Source organism: Oreochromis niloticus, linkage group LG4, assembly GCF_001858045.2.
Source record: "Oreochromis niloticus isolate F11D_XX linkage group LG4, O_niloticus_UMD_NMBU, whole genome shotgun sequence".
In the NCBI taxonomy this organism is placed as follows: Eukaryota; Metazoa; Chordata; class Actinopteri; order Cichliformes; family Cichlidae; genus Oreochromis; species Oreochromis niloticus.
The window spans coordinates 6,338,939-6,357,327 of NC_031969.2; the positions used below are offsets into that span (position 1 = coordinate 6,338,939).

The following is an 18,389-nucleotide window of genomic DNA, read 5'->3' on the forward strand; positions in this document are numbered from 1 at the left end:
GTGAGTCGTCTATTAAGCCTACAGCTATAAGTCACTAATGTGACTCCTGAAAAAGTAAATGTTCTTTCTTTGTAAAGAGAAGATGAAATCAGCATGTGTTGACTTTAATATTACATCGTCAGGGGAAAGAAGTATTTTGGAGCAGCTGGGTATTGAACTGCGAACCTTCCAATTAATAGAAGACCTGAGCTACAACAACCCCAACTGAACTGCGATTCAGCCAGGACAAGCAGGGCAAGCAGTGCTTGCCTAGTCAATTATACCAAAGCATAAGTGATCTCTGTGTGAGTTCCATGCTTCTACATCACTGCCATCTTGAGGCTGCAGTCAGCTATTGTCACATTTCTCTTGGATGCTGTTAGAAACTAGTGTCTCTATTTCCCAGGTGTGTCTGTCTTGCTTTATTAGCTTTTTAGCCTGATTTTCCATTTCAGTGTTTAAAAATCCCAGGTTAGCATATGTAGTGAACACATTTCAGCTTTACGGTAGTAATCGAAGATGATTGAAAAATAATCTTTAATTAACACAATTTTTCTTCTTTTGTGTACGGATGCATTTACTGTCACAGATTCTCTTCCTGTATTTTAATAATTTACTGAAAGTATGGAAGAGGAGTATTATGGCTGTGCAGGGCGATTGAAAGTGGGAGCTAAAATTTCAAGAAAAAAATAATGTCAAGATTAAAGTTGTAAATTTCAGAGAAAAAAGTGGCAAGAGTTAAAGTTTTAGAGGAATGTTTTTTCCAACATTTTTGGCATATTTTTGCAGGTTAGTGTTTTGCTGTGTGTATGAGCTGTTTTGGGAAATGAATTTGAATTTTTTAGAAATTCAAAACTGAAGACATTTAAGCAGACAAGGGAAATGAAATAAAATACAAATGCGTTATTAAATCTAAACAGATTTTCCAAATCAAGAAAGGGTCTTAGTAAATGTTCAAAAGAGACTCGTTTCACACATGTATGCTCTACTGCAATAAGACACTGAATTCTTTTTTTTTCCATCCCAGTTCCAAGACACAGGTTTTCTTTAGTAGCTTTATTGTGCATTTGCATTTCATGAAGCTGTGGTTGACAGTAGTCCCCCAATTGAATGATCATTGTGCTGGCTGCAGATTGAGCACGATGTGTGGAAAGCTTGTGGAAGTCACGGTTCAAGCAACGCGAGCCTAACTCAGCTTCACCTCCACGGGGAAGTGGTCGCTGACAGCCAACGCCTGAGAGAGAGAGACAGAGACATCATTCTTTTAATGGCTCACAGTTTGCTGCCACGGACGGCTTCAGTTTCCACAGTTAAACTGATTTTTTCCCAGTGCACTGTGCTGAAACACTCAATGTGCCTGCATGGTAATGCCATCACTACAGTATACATTACATTAGTGATTTTGTTGGCACCTCTGTGGTCATTACTACAGCCATTGCTTTACAAAGGTACTCAATTTTCTGTAGCTCAAAGCAGATATTAAAAAAGCAAAAGTGCTTTAAAACTGCGTTATTTCTAATGGCCAGCAGGGGGCGACTGCTTTGCCTTTTGTGTAGAATGGCTCTCTTATTATTGGAGCTCAGTAAACATTCTGCTGATGAGTTTATGGTCTCAGTTGCAGTGAACACAGCATTAAGTTAACTTTTTATATTAATGTTTCCATTAGCATCAATGGGGAATGAGGCAGGTTATGCTTTTTAGTTAAACTGAGTTTTTATAGAGATAAGGATTGAAATTCATCTGTTACCAGATCTTGTTTGAGATTCAAGTCCGTCATGTAGTTATACACCTTGGCACTGTTTTGCACCACTCCTCTCATCATGTCCGTTGTGACCACAATCCTGCAAATACAGAAAGATGATTGGAGTTTAGAGTTTGTGTGCAAACATGAGAACGACCTGCCACAATCTGTGTCTACCTGTCGTAAGGGCAGACAGTTTGCGACACGGTAGTGTCGGCCGCATCAGTGATCAGCCAATGGAAAGTCTTGTCAGTGAAGATGCGGATCTGCTGCCAGGCAGACCCGGACACATAACTGCAACCTGCATTGAAGTCACCCAGCAGCACAATGTCCTGCAGGGGAGAGTAGTGTGATTCAATGTGTGTTTTTTTCCACACAAATTCACCAAATAAATGATTTTTACGTGTAGTCTGTATATACATTGGTGTTCCAGCGAGCGCGGACATCTAACACCACGTCATAGAGAGCATTTAGCTCCCGAACAGCTAAGTCTGGGGAAGTGTGCTGGGGGATCAGAGTAAAGTCTTTCACAGCTAGGAGGAAGAGAAGAGAACGAAGGAGTGTTGAGAGTTACAGAGGCACTTACACTGCATGATAATGATAAATGACTAGTGCCTAACATGTCCCAGGAACTATCATGCACAAATGTTTGAATGAGGAAATCCACATCATTATCAGTGTGATGGAGAATCAGCTGAATAACTCTTGTGCTGATGCCACAGCACCAAAGCATACCAGTGTTTTTGGAGGAGAACATTACGACAAATGGCTCCCTGCTAAAGGTGTCTTGTCCAGTTTCCTCCGGGCCATCATCATAGGTGTAGCTTTTTACCACAGATACCAACGCCTCTCTGTGGAGGAAATATACCGCATCACCACCTTTTCATTTGCTGCCAGTGTGTACTTTATTTTCAAAACTGTCCAGTTGCTTCTCTGGTCAAATTTATTGAATGGTTATTTGACAAACTTAAGGGAGGTTCTTTAACCCTCTGAGGTCTAAGTGATGATGATGATCCAACACTAATCCCGACTTTAACATTAACCCTAGCCAATGTGAACATGTCATTTTTATTTTTGTTAAATTGTTTGGCTTGCCATTTATGAAACAAAGAAAACAATCATTCTAATTTAAACACAGGAAAAACTATTCACATTCTGCCATGAAAAAGACATTTTCCCTTTCTACAAAATACATATTTAGAGTAGGGTTAGAGCAAGAAACTGAGAAACTACTGAACTAAAAATGCTTTTTACACTGCATCACTCCAAAGAACCATTTTTTGTTGCAGATGGCCCCGCCCCTCCCTGAGCCTGGTTCTGCTGGAGGTTTCTTCCTGTTAAAAGGAGTTTTTCCTTCCTAGTGTCACCAAAGTGCTTGCTCATAGGGGTCATATGATTGTTGGGTTTTGCTCTGTATGTATTATTGTAGGATCTACCTTACAATCTAAAGCGCCTTGAGGCGACTCTTGTGATTTGGTGCTGTATAAATAAAATTGAATTGAATTGAATATTATTTCTCTGGGTGTAGAGTAGAGACTTGGACTAGTTTCCTTAAGTTGCCTTTCATCTTGGTGTACCTGTACAGGAAGAGATATCGCTCTTTATAGGTGCTCGCACCGAGAGGCTCACTGACGATGTACTTGTACTGAGGAGAATCTCTGGGGGAAAACACAAAGACACACTTGTAGAAAATGTTTCCATATTTTTGCATTTCATGCTCAGTGTTACTCTGAATGTTCCAGGTGTGTAGACAGTCTCACTTGTTGACATAATTCATGAGTGTTTGGGTCGCTGAGAGATCGCTGTCTCTGACCTCTTGGATCAGAATGACGTCATAGCGTTTGACAATCTGCAAAACACAAACATAATAAAATAAAATAAATCACCTGATTGTCAGTCTTGCAACATCACATTTGTTTATATTTTAACTTGTAGTAAAAAAAATTCATGTGTTTGGCATTGTTCTAGATTGCAAAGGCAATCCTAGATGTGTTGCACATCCAGTTATTTCACTGATCATTCCTTAAGCATTAAGCACAGAGGTGGGAATATTCAGGTTTACTCCTATAACAGGCCAAACATTCCAAAGCATTCCTCAAAATTCTATTAAAACTATTTTAAAACACACACACAAGATAACACTTTTGGATTGGTTTTGAAAGCACTCTGTCCCAAATTGCATTAAAATGGGTAGATGTAAACATTTTTTACAAACTGTCATATCTACCAAAGAGGGAAAGGTTGCAGACCTTGGTAATGATGTTCATCAGAGTGGCGTTGGAGGCTTTGGTGTCCCCGAAGGATTTGATGTTAAAGGCTCCCAGCAGCAGCGAGTTGGAAAGATGCAGCAAGGTCAGAAAAAGCCCCAAAGTGCACACCAAATGCATCCTACACCAAACAGGTTACATGTTTAAAAAATGACTTATAAATCATATGAAACACTGACACTTACAAATTAGTTGACATTTATTTTACATGTATGTATGCAGTTCCTAACCTGTGCATTAAAAACTGATTTGCAGGCTAAAGTAAGCACTTTCCTTTCATTCGATGTTTTTCAGCCATAAAGTCCAGTTTTGGACTTCATGGCTTGAGGTTACTCCAGTCATAAAGGAGGTTACTCCAAAACAAAGCTGCTCAGTTTTCACCATCTGCTGAGAGCTCATGACATAATTGTGTGAGAGTGAGAGACCAAACACCTGCTCCTCTGATGTATTTTTGGCAGTTTATCTAACATGCTATTTAGCGTGTCGCTATTTGCAGCATGTTGCAAGGCTTGGTAAAATATTACTCTTTTAGGACAATATATTATCCTGTTGCCCTGGTTACACCGTCCTGGAGCTATTGTGGAAGAGCAAAGGTTGACAAATATGGAAACAGAGCTGTATTTATACTCTGATGGTTTGCATGTGCTGTTGAAGTGTGTTTGTAAAAGCACAATCCGTTACTGCAACAGAAAATACTATTATATTTGCCTTTAAAGGTGCATGAAAGGAAAAATAAATTAGTGACAATGCACAAAAGTTACTGTAATGCTGCTTTAGCCTGAAAACTCCATTCTAAACAAGAAACTGGCTCACAGTATTGCACCGAATACAGCTCAGATGTTTTTGTAGCAAGTAAGAGTGAGAGGTCCATACCTGCTCCTGTATGTCTGCATGGTAAGGAGTGGCTTGAACTCTTGAATCAACCTTCTGAATGCTCCTGAAAGGCTTCTGAGCAGAATGGCGAACAGTGTCTGTTTTGAGGTTTTTATCTACCTGCAGGTGCATGTGACTGCAGTGTGCTGGGGAGGAGTGCAGAGAAAAGGTGTGTTGTGGATGGGGTACAGAGCGTTCAGGTTTTCAGGTTCTCAGATCCCAAGACTGGAATGCAACAAGGATAACGTTGCAACCTCAAATTCTTTTCTGCCTGTCGTACAATAAGTAACACTTCAGCATTGTTTTAAGTTACTGTTGTCCTGTTTGACATTTGTGTGAAGTTCTGTCACACTTCACAAATGAATTCAGAATGAGTGTCGCAGTGTTGGAATGACCTTAAACTTTGGCAAAATCCTTACGGAAAGTGAAGAAATTCCTTCAAGCCGTTTGAAAGATGCCTTGTTCATGAGAACAGGGTCAAAAGATAATATCTACTCTAGGTCTGCTCCAGCAGAGAGGCATAAGAGTCATTAAAAATAACAATAGTAATACTGATACAGCCTTGTTAAAGTATCAAGTGTCCCAATGTTATATCTTGAAATGTAACTACCAAGACATTAGTTCAGACCTTCAGAAAACCTATCGATAGGCTGATAAAACACAAGTATGCCACCGTCTCCACCTTATAGGTCAGAATGTTTTCTTCCCAGATTCCATACATTTAGACAAATCAACGCCACTTACAATGCATTTCAAGCTTGACAAAATAATAATACACTTTAGTGAATTTTCATAAGATTTACTTAGTGTGGCAGGAAAAGTGCTCATACTTGCAGCATGTTACAGTTGTTTTACCAGATGAGCAGCAAACTGATGAGGGTTACGGTTAAGTTCTATGTTTTTAACATTTTAATCAGATCTGCCAGGTCAGTGCTTACAATACTTGGACATATACTGGTGTCCACTACACCCAGCCACCTGATTTCTCTTTACCGCCAGCTGTCGAGAATCTGATGCCTCAGCAAATACTGAATATATTTCCGTGCCACCGCTGCTGTCAACATTCATGCTCCCCTCAGGGTACATTTTCCTAACTTTCAATGTATTGCCATTAAAATGTCATTTTAAGCTTGAGAGTCCAAGTGAAGCCAGGATGTTTGCTGACTATTAGTCTTGATTATGAAGTAGACAAAAGACGAGGATTTTGTGTAGAAAGGATGAGGGGTCAGTGTGCGCGTGTTGTTGTCGTGGTGAGGAAAGCTTGCAAGTGCGAAAATCTCCACTGGGACATGGAAAGCTACCACATACTGACCTAAAGAGCAATCAGTACAGAGGGAGAAACACCAGCAAGTGCAGCTTAACCACATATTTGTAGCCACTCTTCTTGCAGTTTAAACCAAAGACCGACAGAGCTGACATTAGGGCCAACTTACCATGAGTATTTTCTGTATGTGACTTTTGGTTATATGCACATGTGACCTTTTGGGGACTGCAGATGCACAGTATCTGCACCTTATATTTTTCTCTAATATCCATAAACATGCACTCTCTCTGTTAAAACTAATTAAATTTAAGTAAATACTTGTTTGTACGATGTTTAATAAAGAATGTTAAAATGGAAAAGTGCCATGTGTGCAGCTAAAAATAAGCCACAGAGCTAACACCAAGGCTGCTGTCTGGGAACCGGCGGGGCAGTCACTGCTGGAATGTGCTTATCATCAGATTGTGGAGAATTGTGGACTTTAAAGTGTTGAACTTTGATGTATGACCAGTCGTGTCAGATCAAACGTGCAAAATAAAATCTTTTCCATAACTTATGTCATGAGAGCAATGTTCATTATCCATTTGGCAACATTTGGAATAGCACCATCTGGTCAAGCAAGGCCATGTGACACACTGAGCTCGTGATACTGGTTTTGGGCGGCAGTGATACGGACACTAATGGACTGACGCTGGTTTGAGAGTCTGCTCAGACGACAGAATGTAAGGACACAATGCTATAAAACGTGATCACAAATCCTGCCTTATTGTATACTTACATACACAGACCAAAATACTATGTTTACCCCGTTTTACTAAATGTACTTATAAACAGCCTCACTCGTTCTTAAACCATATACTTACACCTGTATTTAAACTTCAAGAAAAAAATGATATATTTTGCTTTTCTGTATTAATAATTGGAACCAAGGAGGACACATGAATGCACCTACATCGTTTTTTGCATTCATGATGTAGTTTTATTTAAATCCGTTTGCGTTAAACTCCACAGACAACAAATCTGTTGTCGTTTAATTTTTTAGATTCACGATTTCAGAAAGGATGGCGCTACATCACATAATCATTACAGCATATGTAAAAAGCTAAATGTATTTCATGTGCTATTAGTTTTATTCACTTCCTTTAGATTAGCATTAACCCTCGAGTCCACACATAACCCAGAAAGTTGTAGCCGCGTCTGGTCTTTGCCCGTTATGAGCCATAAAGTTGGACACTTCATGGGAGAGGACTGTTCTGCTGGTGATAAATGAAACAAGCCAATCGTTTAAAAGGATTTTATTTTGAAATCTATTTAACACTCATGTAGATCTGATACTGCTTGTAATAATGTTTTACAGTTCATCCTCACTACATTTTATAAACCCAACAGAAACCAAGTTGTCCAAAAACGTTGCATTTGTGTCTCCCAGATGTAACACCATTCCACCATTATTTCACGTGGTTTAACTCGAACATTTAAAAACTAGAATAAAGTTTTGCCGTATTACCAGTAACAAATCTTTTATACACATCAGCTCGTTAAAAGAAAAAAAAAAAAATTGCATTGATTTGTGTCACATGCAGCTTGCAGACCTGCCTCAACACCAGGACATTACATTAAAAACATTCGTGAATTATTTGTACCGTTTGTTTCCTTGCTGCGATTCAATAACAAAGTGGGAAAACTTTCCATAGCATCAAAATACAAACACCAAATATTCAAACACCTGCAACTTTATAATCTTTTCAAGCAAAAGCCCAAAACATGTCACTCCTCCAGCATCTACAACAGTGAGAGCACCAACCCTGGACTGCAAATTTAACTTTATACATATTTACGACTGATCAGGATGAGGGTCTGAGTGAGCACAATTCTTTGTAATTTAGATTTTAAAAAATTAAAAATAAAAACTTCCTGTAAAGTAGGTAACATTTAATGACCCACTACTCCCGCTGGGAGTTTCCCCATCCAGGTTATGATATATAAAGGACCAATAAAGCACTGTGGAAAAACTGACCTAATGCACCGTTTCACTCCAGAAATGAGCGGTTCTTCAGACCACAGACACAAAGATAAATCCAAGAAGAGTCCTAAAAAGCTTGATCTCCATGTTCATGGCTGACTTCATGAACTTTTAAACAAGCCTGGTATAGAGATACAGCTCCTCATTCTTTACAGTACATCAGTGTGTGTCTGGTGTTTATGTTGACCGTTCTTTCAGCGTGGCCACTTTCATCTGTGCCAGTCTGCTTCTAAAACAAGGACAAAGTAAGTCGGAGTTTCCTGCAGCATTTCCTGCTGGCAGCATCACAGCTTGACTGACCAAAAGAGCATCTCTACCTACACCACATGTTGAGCTTCAAGGAAAACTAGCACCTAAGGTGGTTCTGCAGGGTTTTAAAAGCATCTGTGTTCCTATCCTCACTTCGCCCACAAGACTATCCAGACACGAGTTTCCTCCAAAGGAAATCTGGACTGTCCTTTAGAGATTTGGTAAGATGCCTGGTTGTTCTAGAGGGGTTCAGAGCCAGCTGACCTGGCTCATAGCTAGTGTATCCTGGGTGCTTGAAGGTAAAGGTGTTTCAGGCAGCTTACCAGGAAGAGTAGAGTAGTCAAACAACCAAAGTTAATCTGGTGGCAAAAATGTGCAGAAGGGACAAGAAAACAAAAAAAAAAAAAAAAAAAAAAAAAAAAAAAAAAAAAAACACTTACAATGGGGGCTCTTCAGTCTTTTCCACGTGGAGCTCTTCGCAGTGGTTTGTCACAGTTGAATTACCTCTAAACTGGTTCTAGGCTTTGTCACACTGGTCACAGTGGTGTGTGGTTCATGGTCAGTAAGTGTAGAGTTGATTTAAGCTCGAGTTTGTGTAAACTGAACTGCTGCACTGATCACACATCAGTGTCTGTTGGTGTGTTTCTGGGGTTAGTGGCTGGAGGTTTGTCCAGAAAGGTCACAGGATTACTCACATGCGGCATCAGCTTGTGTGACACCAAATTCGCCTTCAAAGCAAAAGCCCTCCCGCACAGGTCACACTTGTACGCTTTAACTCCACTGTGGACCAGTTTATGTCTTTTTAAGTTGCCCGGCTGAATAAAAGTCTTTCCGCACTCCTCACACATGTGTGGTTTATCTCCGCTGTGGACCATCTTATGGGTTTGTAAGTGGGTCATCTGATTAAAAGCCTTCCCACACTGGCTACATGCATATGGTTTGACTCCTCTGTGTAGGAGCTGATGAGTTCTCAAGTTGTCCATCAAACTAAATGTCCTTCCACACTGGCGGCATCTGTGTGGTTTGACGCCGCTGTGGCTGAGGCGATGTCTTTTTAAGTGGGGGTTCTGACTAAAACTCTTCCCACACTGGTCACAACTGAAGGGTTTTTCCCCAGTGTGGATGCGCTGGTGTCTTCTGAGGTGACCCTGGGTATGAAACTTCTTGTCACACTGATCACAACTGTAGTGCTCATGTAAGTCTGCACTTGTTAAGTGAGCATCTTCAGCCAACTGAGAGCACTGAGGCGTTGGGCTGTCTTTGTCTTCTTGTTCCTATAGCAACAAAGACACAGGCAGGGAGTCAGATGCTTAATAAGTCTCTGAATGAAATCTCATTTTGTAATGTAGGCCTCTCGTGAGTAGGTCCTCACCGTGCTTGGGTAAGAAACTTCTGTTTGTTGGATGATGCCCATAATAGTAACCTGTTATGTTGTAAATTGTTTGGATGTCCTTTGGAAAAGAAAGACTATATTGTTGCATAAAATACATTTAAACAAGTGTATTGCTGATTGCATCTCGTGGACACCGGTTCTACCAGCTGATTGCCCTGCTCAGTCTTTACACCTGACCCAACGAGGGAAAATCAAATGCAGAGGGGACAGTGCGACTCCACCCATGCACTTGCATCTCTTCCATACACTCCTCATTTATAAAGTGCTCTGCAAATCACAGCATTGTGGCTAACAGGTGGATATTCCCCGTTACAGTGCAGCTAGCCAAAACTGAACCATTTAGCCCTTGGTGTAGCATTGTCGAACTCCAGGCCTGGAGGGCCCGTGTCCTGCAGGTTTTAGATATCACCCTGGGTCAACACACCTGAATCAAGTGATTAGTTCATTACCAGGCCTCTGGAGGACTGGAGGTAATTTGTTCATTTAAATCAGGTGTGTTGGATCAAGGACATCTAAAACCTGCAGGACACCGGCCCTCCAGGCCTGGAGTTCAACACCTGTGGTGTAGACAGAGTGTGAACGTGGATGGTATTAGCCTTCTGTATTTTTTTTGATTGTCTATTTATTCATTTAAACATAACTCATTGCTGTCAGAGGTGGTACAAATGTGACCCACTCAGACTGATTTGTATTCTTTTTTCCAAATAAACTATCAGGTCCATTACCTATCAAACTGTGTGTGTCTGTTTGCAGCAACCAGCCAGCAAACCAACTCTGACATCTTGTTTTATAATTGCACAAGGCAGCGCTACACATGATGCAAAAAAAGGTTTTCAAGAGGTAATCTAGCCCCACACTCCTTTCAGTTAACGGTGGGCCACTTTTTCCCATCATCAGGACACAAAGAAAACGTTACTTAAAATGTTATCATGTAAAGTTTTTAAAATGTAAAGTCTGAAATTTTGACATAATTTACACTGAAATGAACCTTAAAAATCAGCCTTAATTGGTTTAACTAATATTTGTGAGAAGAATGTTGACTGTAAATGATGACATCAGGAAAGTCATACAAAGCATTTTAATTAAAAAGATAAGAAATAAGCAAAGGTCTAAAAGGTTAAAGCCTTCATCTTTCCATTTAGTATTTTCTTTACATGCATTTTGTGTCTCATGTTCCTGAAAACTGTAAATAATGACCAAAAGATGGTAATTAACAACAATAATAATAATAATAATAATAATAATAATAATAATAATAATAATAATAATAATAATGTTAAATTATGATCATTAATGAAAGTTGTGCTGATAGACTTCATTTCCTAAACACAGCCTGGCCTTTGTTTGTTTGCATGATCAGAGACACTTCCAAATTTGTTTATAAAGTACAAACAATTTCAGGTATAAAAATATTCATCAGTCTCTGCTTTGTCTGTAAAATGTTCGGACTCATGATTTTAAAAAAATAATAAATAAATTATGTTTTTCTGACCGTGTGTGAAGAAGACATTTTCCTCTTTCCAAGATGGCCGACTACGTTCCTCTGTCAGACTCTTCTCAGCCCGCCAACACCTGCCGGGAAAGAGATTTTTATTAGGCTCCTGAGCCAGGATGAAATGCACATTAAAGTCACTTTACATCCAGATGACTTAGACTGTCCTAAGATGATCAAAGTTTTAGCCTGGTCTAGATTAAACTGAGCTGATGGCAAGACGGAGGATCAGAGGACTTTAATCCTTCAAGGAGACAGGTTTAACTTTTTCTTTGAAATATCTCTGAGGTATCATAGACAACATACACATGCAGATGAGAAATGACACCCTGAAGTAATCATTCAGTCTCTGTAAACACCTTAACAGGCAATATTTTCTGCAAGCATGTTGACGCAAGTGAAGTTTAGCTGTGCTCACATGCATGGACAATATAAATATATAAATAAAGAACTGCACACCAACATGATTACACTACTTGATCTGTTACAATCAAGAGACATAACTTGTCAACATCTGGAATCATGAAACTCTTTGGTCACAGTGAAGGAACAGTGTGCAGGGCTATTTTTAAAATGAGGTTTTTCATCAAGTATCCTGATGAAAAATGTGGAAGCTCATCAGAATGGGCTCTTCCCAAGAGTCAGTGGACAGATAGTTGGAGGTCATGTTCCCAACAAGTGGCAACTCATGATGCCGAAGGGAACCATGAACATGCTCATAGCTAGATTGGGAAACCCCGATATCAGATAGACATCCTGCACGTGCTGAACTTGCTTTGTAGTACCGCACCCTGGTTTGCAGTGTTCCAGGTGCATGTCAGCACTCTGTTAAAAGTGAAAACATTGTTATTTGTTGGAAAAGTGCAACATTTGAGGATTGTTCTCCAGTCACTGTATACACAGTTTAAGGGAAGACAGCATAGCAAGTTCCTACTTTGTTACAGTGGATCACAGTAACATTTTAGCCACTCATCTGAATCTCACTACAGCTGAGCAGCAAAAACACATGTTTACACTGAAGAGACAGAGGTGAGGAAAGAAAAAAAACAATCTGTGCAATTAAGGTTTGAGTCTCCTGCACTAAGGCGACCACACCTCTCCTCTTTTTTAAAAAAAAAAAAAAAAAAAATTAATGTATTGAGCGTTACTTAGTTTACAGCTTCTATATTACAGATACTGAGGAGCTCTGTTTCTATGAGCAGGCTGAGCCCGGATACAATGATTCGGTCTCTATAAAGACCTTCTTAACAGGGAGATAACTTCTGCTGGCATCTTGAAGTAAACTGAAAGTAAACCTTCAATGATCAGCAGCCATGAGTTTAGTTGTGCTCAAACAAGTTATTGTCTCCAGAGTCTCTCCAGTTCCCTAACACTCCATCACAAACACACCTGAGCTGGGAACATACCTGAGGGAGGGCAGCAGATGACAGCATGCAGGAGATAACAAACTATCTAAACATATGAAACAACTCCAGCCAGCATCAGCTTGGTGGTTACCTTTGGAGGAGCCCAGCCCATGAACTGTGCTGTGATGACTTATAATGAACAGGTGTGCCAACAATTAAGAGCCAGGACAGAGCCTCTTAAAGCTGTAGGACACAAACACGACCAGTGCACCTGAAGGCCAGAAGGTGGCAGCAGGAAACAGGTGTCAGGGCATAATCTTCATGTAAATATACTGGGCAGCTTCCATATTATCTACAGATCATACACTCCTCCCTTTGCTCAGTGTTTTCACCTTCAGCACATAAATAGGCACGCACACAGCACGAATAACAAGCAACTGTGGACGACTCTACAAAAAGCTGGTTCTTTGGTGATCAGACTCTCCATGTGAACAGATCTTTTCATATTATGCTATATTTTGAATTTGATTAGATGCAGAGGTTTCAAGCTCAGCTTTAACATCACTTTAAAATGAAAATCCAAGGCACAGATGTACAGGCCTGTTGCCTTGACTCCCATCTCCTTATGGTGTCTTTTTACCTCCTCCGCTTGCATCACTGGTGGGAGGGGCTAAACTAATAAGTAACAAGACTAATCTCATTTTTATAGTTTCATGTCCTGAAATCAAACCAACTTAGGAACACTTTCTGTGCACATAAGTACAGTTTATCATCTGTGAGTGGAAATACTGATATCTGTGTTTTTGCAAATCCTGTAGGGCGTGCACGAGCTGCGCCCGGTGAGCATTACCGTGCTGCTTCCTGCAGCCATCACACAGTGACTGTGTCACAAGTGGCTCATAATTTCCTTTTAATAGAAGCAACGTTCAAATAACATGACAACTGAATGTTTTGGTAATTTCTGAAAGCACTCAAAAATAAACACATAAAAAAGGAGGAAATTTAAAAATTGTAATCCTTAAAATATTTATACAAAAGCAATGTTTTGAAATTGCGCAGCAAACAGAGATGAGATGTGCTTCAAGGTGAAAAACGTGGTCCAGATCTTGTCAATGTTCCTCCTACTGATCAATATTATTGATCAAATAATAACGTAGGGCTTTCAAAGCAGCATTTTAACTGATGAACAATGCTGGCTGCTTTTATTCAGAGCAGTGATTCATGTCACTGTGTCGGTCAAGTCTTTATGTGTGAAGAACTAAAGCTGTCAGATGAATATGGTGCATAAGAAGTGTCATTATTTCCTTCTGAAGTCTGATGGAGTCTAAGTAGAGAGCATTGATCAAGTGATAAAGTACAAGTATCTAAACACTCTGCAGCACTACTTTCCACCTCTAGACTGATGGTAGATGACGAGTTTGACTGTCAGTACTTTAACTTCATCAAACCTGTATAATTAATATGCGTTCCTCAAACATGAGCATCCAACTACAACTCAGAAAGCTTTACTGTTTCACTGACCATCAGTACAAACTGAAATTATAAATAGGATTTTATTTTTAAACCTATGGAAAAACACTGTGGAAGATCATTACATGTAACATTTAGTAGCTACTTCTCAGTGCGCCGCCTAAACACAAAAGAAGCCAAGTTGTTCCAAAATGTTACATCGTGTCATAAAACATGATGTTCAAATATGAGTTAACACACGGTCCAATAGTACAACTCAACCAAACTTTAAACACTGCTAAAAATGCACCATTTTACTGCAGTACTGTACGTAGAGATGTGTTGATTCCATGCAAAGAAAAAAGAGAAATACAGGGAATACAAAAAAAATACAATTTAAGATTCAATAAGTTACCTTAGTATCAGATTTCTTTCAACTATAAATACTAAACTGCTGCTTGAGGGGGGGGGGGGGGTCACCTTTTCCTATAAGCAGCTAATTAGTTACTTAAGAGAAGCAGTCAGTTTAATAAGCAGTTAAAAGTAGTTTTAGCTTTCTTTTGGTTATCTGATTACTTTCTATATGTTTTACTGCTGGTCAGGTTCAACTGATGAGATCTGAATGCGCACCTAAGCCAGCGGGACATTAAAATTGTCCAGAGTTACAAATGCCAGTGACTGAATGGATTGGTTCACTGTGACACTTCAAAAATTACAGATACTGCAAATCACAGAAAGAAAAAAGGGGGAAAAAAAATAAGAAAAAAAGGACATTGAGTTCTAGGAAGCGCCATCTGAAGGTTTTTCCAGTCTGTGGGTGACTCCGTGGACTTCTGATGAGCTTCTGAGGAGAAACATCTTCCAGGTTCTTTTCAGTACTTCAGTGTGCGCTCGCTGTGAAGAAGCCGGTAAAGAACAGTGGCTACTACAGCGCTGATGGGTGACAACTGCATTCATCTGCTTCAGTCTGCAACTAAAACAAAGACAGTAAGTTAGGATTGTCTGAATCATGTTATGCTGGGAATACTGTGGCTTCACTGATGACAGAGTCTAAGACAAGAGGCTAAATTCCTGGTACTCTCCCGCTTTACTTCACCTCTTGGATGAGAGGTGAAGCATCTTCACAAACCAAAGAAGTCAAATTGCCTTCATTACAAAACCAACAGTGACTTTGTTGACTGAGAGCCTACACAGACATTGCAACACAACAGACCACTTTGCTCTCAGACTGCAGGCTTACTTCCTAGAGCCTTTAAAAGTAGAATGGGAGGCAGAGCCTTCAGTTTTCAGGCCCCTGTGCAATCAGCTCCCAGTTTGGATTTGGAAGACAGACGTCCTCTCTACTTCTAAGATCAAACTTAAAACTTTTCACTTTTTTTCTTTTCACTTTTTTCTTCCTTATATAAGCTTATCATTAAGGGCTAACCTGATCCAGCCCTAACATAATAATGTGAAGCTCCAAGAAACAAAAAAAAAAACCAGGGCTTCAGCTGAAGAACTGACTAGTGATCTAGTAGTCACCTTCTCACAGAGCCACTGGCAGCACGCAGCAGTGACTTAGTTTAAAGTTACTTCATGAGACAATCCAGTGTCATAGAAGCTTTGGAAAATGTGAATGAGGTCATAAACTGTGTTTAACAGATCTCCTCTATGGAACATATTACAGAAGCACAATGTAAGAGCAAAGAATGGGACTTTCCTGAAGGAGGGGAACAAATAAATGATCGTAGCAGGCCACATAATTTTAGGGGAGCTGTCCAACAGCCAAAATTAGTCTGGCAGAAAGACAGTTTTGAGAAGCATACAGTGGCTGCGTAACCTTTTTCCTGTGTGGATGTCTTTGCAGTGGTTTAATCACACTTTAAGATTTAAATGGCCTCTAAACTGGTTTTATGCTTTCCCCACACTGGTCACAGTATCATTTTTGTGTGTGTGTTTTTTTCTAGCGTAGCTGACTGGCTAAAAGTCTGTCCACAAAAGGTCAGAGGAAAGTGTCTTACTCCCAGAGTGGGACAGCTGATGTTTCCTCAAGCTTGGCAGCCAGGTAAAAGCCAGCCCACACTCGTCACATGTGTGTGGTTTAATTCCACTGTGGAGGAGTCGATGCCTTTCCAAGATGCTCATCTGATTGAAAGTCTTCCCACACTGCTCACACGTGTATGGTCTGAGCCCACTGTGGATGACTCGATGTCTTTTTAAGCTGCTGCTCCGACAAAAAGAAGTCCCGCACTCGTCACAGCGATACAGTTTTACGTCTGCGTGGATCCGTTTGTGTACTGTGAGGCGACTCTTGGTAGCAAAAGTCCTTTCACACTGATCACAGGTGTAGGATTCATCTCCGCTTGTTGTCGGGCGAGCATCCTCGGCCTCCTGAGAGCATTCCCCGCCCAGGTCCCTTTGTCCCTATAGCAACAAAGACACAGCTGTCATGGAGCAAGCTTAATAAGTGTTTGAGTTAAACCATGTGCAGATGTGTTAGTGCCTCCATAGAATTTGTTAAGTTCTACTAAAAAAATTTTGTTATTGTTGTTGTTACAAGTAACCCTGTGTGCTGTGCAAAGAGCGAGCTGAGTATGCTGTTTGTCTATTACTTAATCATGTTGGTGTGGTCTGAATCGCAGTGGTAGAGCTCTTTATTGGTAGGAAAAGCTGTGAAAACACAGTTAAAACTCAAATTTACGTCCTCCTTTACATTTTCCAGAGCTGCCCAGGGGGTTGGATTGGAGTCTGTGTTGCTGCAGGGATGTTGTCTCACCATTTGTAAATAAGCCATCTTTTTCCTTCTCTAGTGGCTGAGCTGGACTAAGATGGCCGACAGCGTTCCTCTGCTCTTCCGTCGCACTCTTTTCACCTCCCCAACACCTGTGGAGAAACTGATTTTAATTGGGCCAGTTTCACAGACAAGGCTTGAGCCTAGTCCCAGAATGAAATGCACATTAAAGACATTTTACATTAAAGATTTAGCATGTTCTGGATTAAATCAAGATGCCTGCAAGATGCAGGATTAAAAACTAGTAAGGACAATTACCTGTTACTAGTAAAGGCAGTTACAAAAGATACCTCACAATCTGCTTTGTTAAGTCTGTCATTGAACCATTGCAGCTCCTGCTGTACTGTATACAGCTGAACTGTGTGGTTTCCAGTCTTTGAACCCACCAGAGTTCCCGTCACACTGACCTGTCTTTCTCATTTCTAACTCAGGAAATCCACAGATCCCCAAGTGTGAACATGGTGCCCACTTCAACTGCTGTTACAGATGTCTTATCTTCTTTACAACATCCCTCTGACTTCTCTTATTATTTAGAAAGCATTCATTAACTTCAGGATCTGCCATTAACCATGATGGCAAACAAGGAGACTACCATGCAGTCATAGTAAAGCTGTGAGCTGATTTTCTGTGCTTGTAGCAGCTCTTTTCTCCAAAGACACCACACACACACCTGAGCTACAAATATTCAAGAGGTAAACTAATCTAAACATGCAAAAGAACTCCAGCTAACGTAAACTGAGTGTTTACCTTTGAAGGATCTCAGGCCCACCAACTCAGAGAAGCTCTGCTGTGAAGCAGTTTCAAATCCCAGAGAGATCTTTGCTGCTCCGTGGATGAACTGCTGTGCTCACTGATGGATTATGGAGAACAGGTGTGCCAACAGGTTAGCGCCATGAAGGAGCCTCTTAAAGGAGCTACGTTAAAAACCTGGATCAAACAGTCAGAACATGCAAGTACACAGAATTGAAATAGTAAACTACAAACTCAGTCCCCTTGAGGCTAATATGAGGAAACAGGAAATAGTTGTCAGTACTGAAGCTCCAGCTATAAATGAAGTAAATCACTGGAGAAATACCTTTCTGGGTTTTAATGTCAAAAGGTCATTAATGGCTCTATAAACCTGGATTGACCTGACTGATCTAGGCTCTAAGGATCTAGGCTCCCTCCTTCTTTACCAAACATTCAAATTACTTTGTAATCTCTTGAGTAGCATCTACATGATAAGCAGACAGGCAATTAAAAGTCTTGATAAGAGGCCAATAGGGTAGCACCAATAAATGTGCTTAAAAAATTATTACACAAGTTTAAACAATGTTGTTTAATTACAATTGCTAATCTAAAACTGCCATACAAACGTCAGCATAATAACCATTCCTCCCAGGTGCTCGGGGACCCTGTGGGTTAAAGTTCTGGTTTCAGCCAGGCCCAGAGCATCTACTGGAAACTCCAAGGTGCTGTGACATGAAATCCTTATTTGAGCAAATGTTTTCTGTTTGGGTTATAAACATGCAGAATTCCTCACCAACAGAACTCAAACTTGTTTTGT

The 18,389-nt window shown here is 40.3% G+C and overlaps 2 protein-coding genes across 4 annotated transcripts; both read right to left on the reverse strand.

Annotated features, from left to right (window-relative positions):
* Positions 1-1,020: 1,020 nt before the first annotated feature.
* Positions 1,021-12,833, reverse strand: LOC100700560 (deoxyribonuclease-1). Of its 2 annotated transcripts, XM_019358243.2 has the most exons (10): positions 12,685-12,833; positions 11,279-11,358; positions 3,970-4,108; positions 3,481-3,569; positions 3,298-3,378; positions 2,456-2,571; positions 2,141-2,253; positions 1,898-2,052; positions 1,727-1,820; positions 1,021-1,213 (listed from the first exon to the last, which is right to left on the reverse strand). In XM_019358243.2, the coding sequence occupies exons 3-10, from the start codon at positions 4,105-4,107 to the stop codon at positions 1,166-1,168; spliced, it is 834 nt and encodes a 277-aa protein (XP_019213788.1). In that variant the 5' UTR covers position 4,108; positions 11,279-11,358; positions 12,685-12,833; the 3' UTR covers positions 1,021-1,165. The 2 variants fall into 2 exon arrangements, with proteins under 2 accessions (XP_019213788.1, XP_019213787.1); XM_019358242.2 differs by lacking the exons at positions 11,279-11,358; positions 12,685-12,833 and adding an exon at positions 4,861-5,014.
* Positions 12,834-14,158: 1,325 nt separating this feature from the next.
* LOC100707017 (putative zinc finger protein 876) lies at positions 14,159-17,746 on the reverse strand. Of its 2 annotated transcripts, none has more exons than XM_003446415.5 (4): positions 17,591-17,746; positions 16,829-16,935; positions 16,074-16,476; positions 14,159-15,046 (listed from the first exon to the last, which is right to left on the reverse strand). In XM_003446415.5, the coding sequence occupies exons 2-4, from the start codon at positions 16,844-16,846 to the stop codon at positions 15,036-15,038; spliced, it is 432 nt and encodes a 143-aa protein (XP_003446463.1). In that variant the 5' UTR covers positions 16,847-16,935; positions 17,591-17,746; the 3' UTR covers positions 14,159-15,035. The 2 variants fall into 2 exon arrangements, with proteins under 2 accessions (XP_003446463.1, XP_025762651.1); XM_025906866.1 differs by lacking the exon at positions 17,591-17,746 and adding an exon at positions 17,251-17,502.
* Between the last annotated feature and the right edge of the window lie 643 nt (positions 17,747-18,389).

Coding starts and splice junctions, on each gene's coding strand:
- LOC100700560 (XM_019358242.2), bottom strand. CDS start 4,880: ATGCAGACATACAGGAGCAG. Junction 3,570..3,969: donor TGATGAACATCATTACCAAG/GTCTGCAACCTT, acceptor TGTGTTTTGCAG/ATTGTCAAACGCTATGACGT. Junction 2,254..2,455: donor GTTCTCCTCCAAAAACACTG/GTATGCTTTGGT, acceptor TCTTCCTCCTAG/CTGTGAAAGACTTTACTCTG.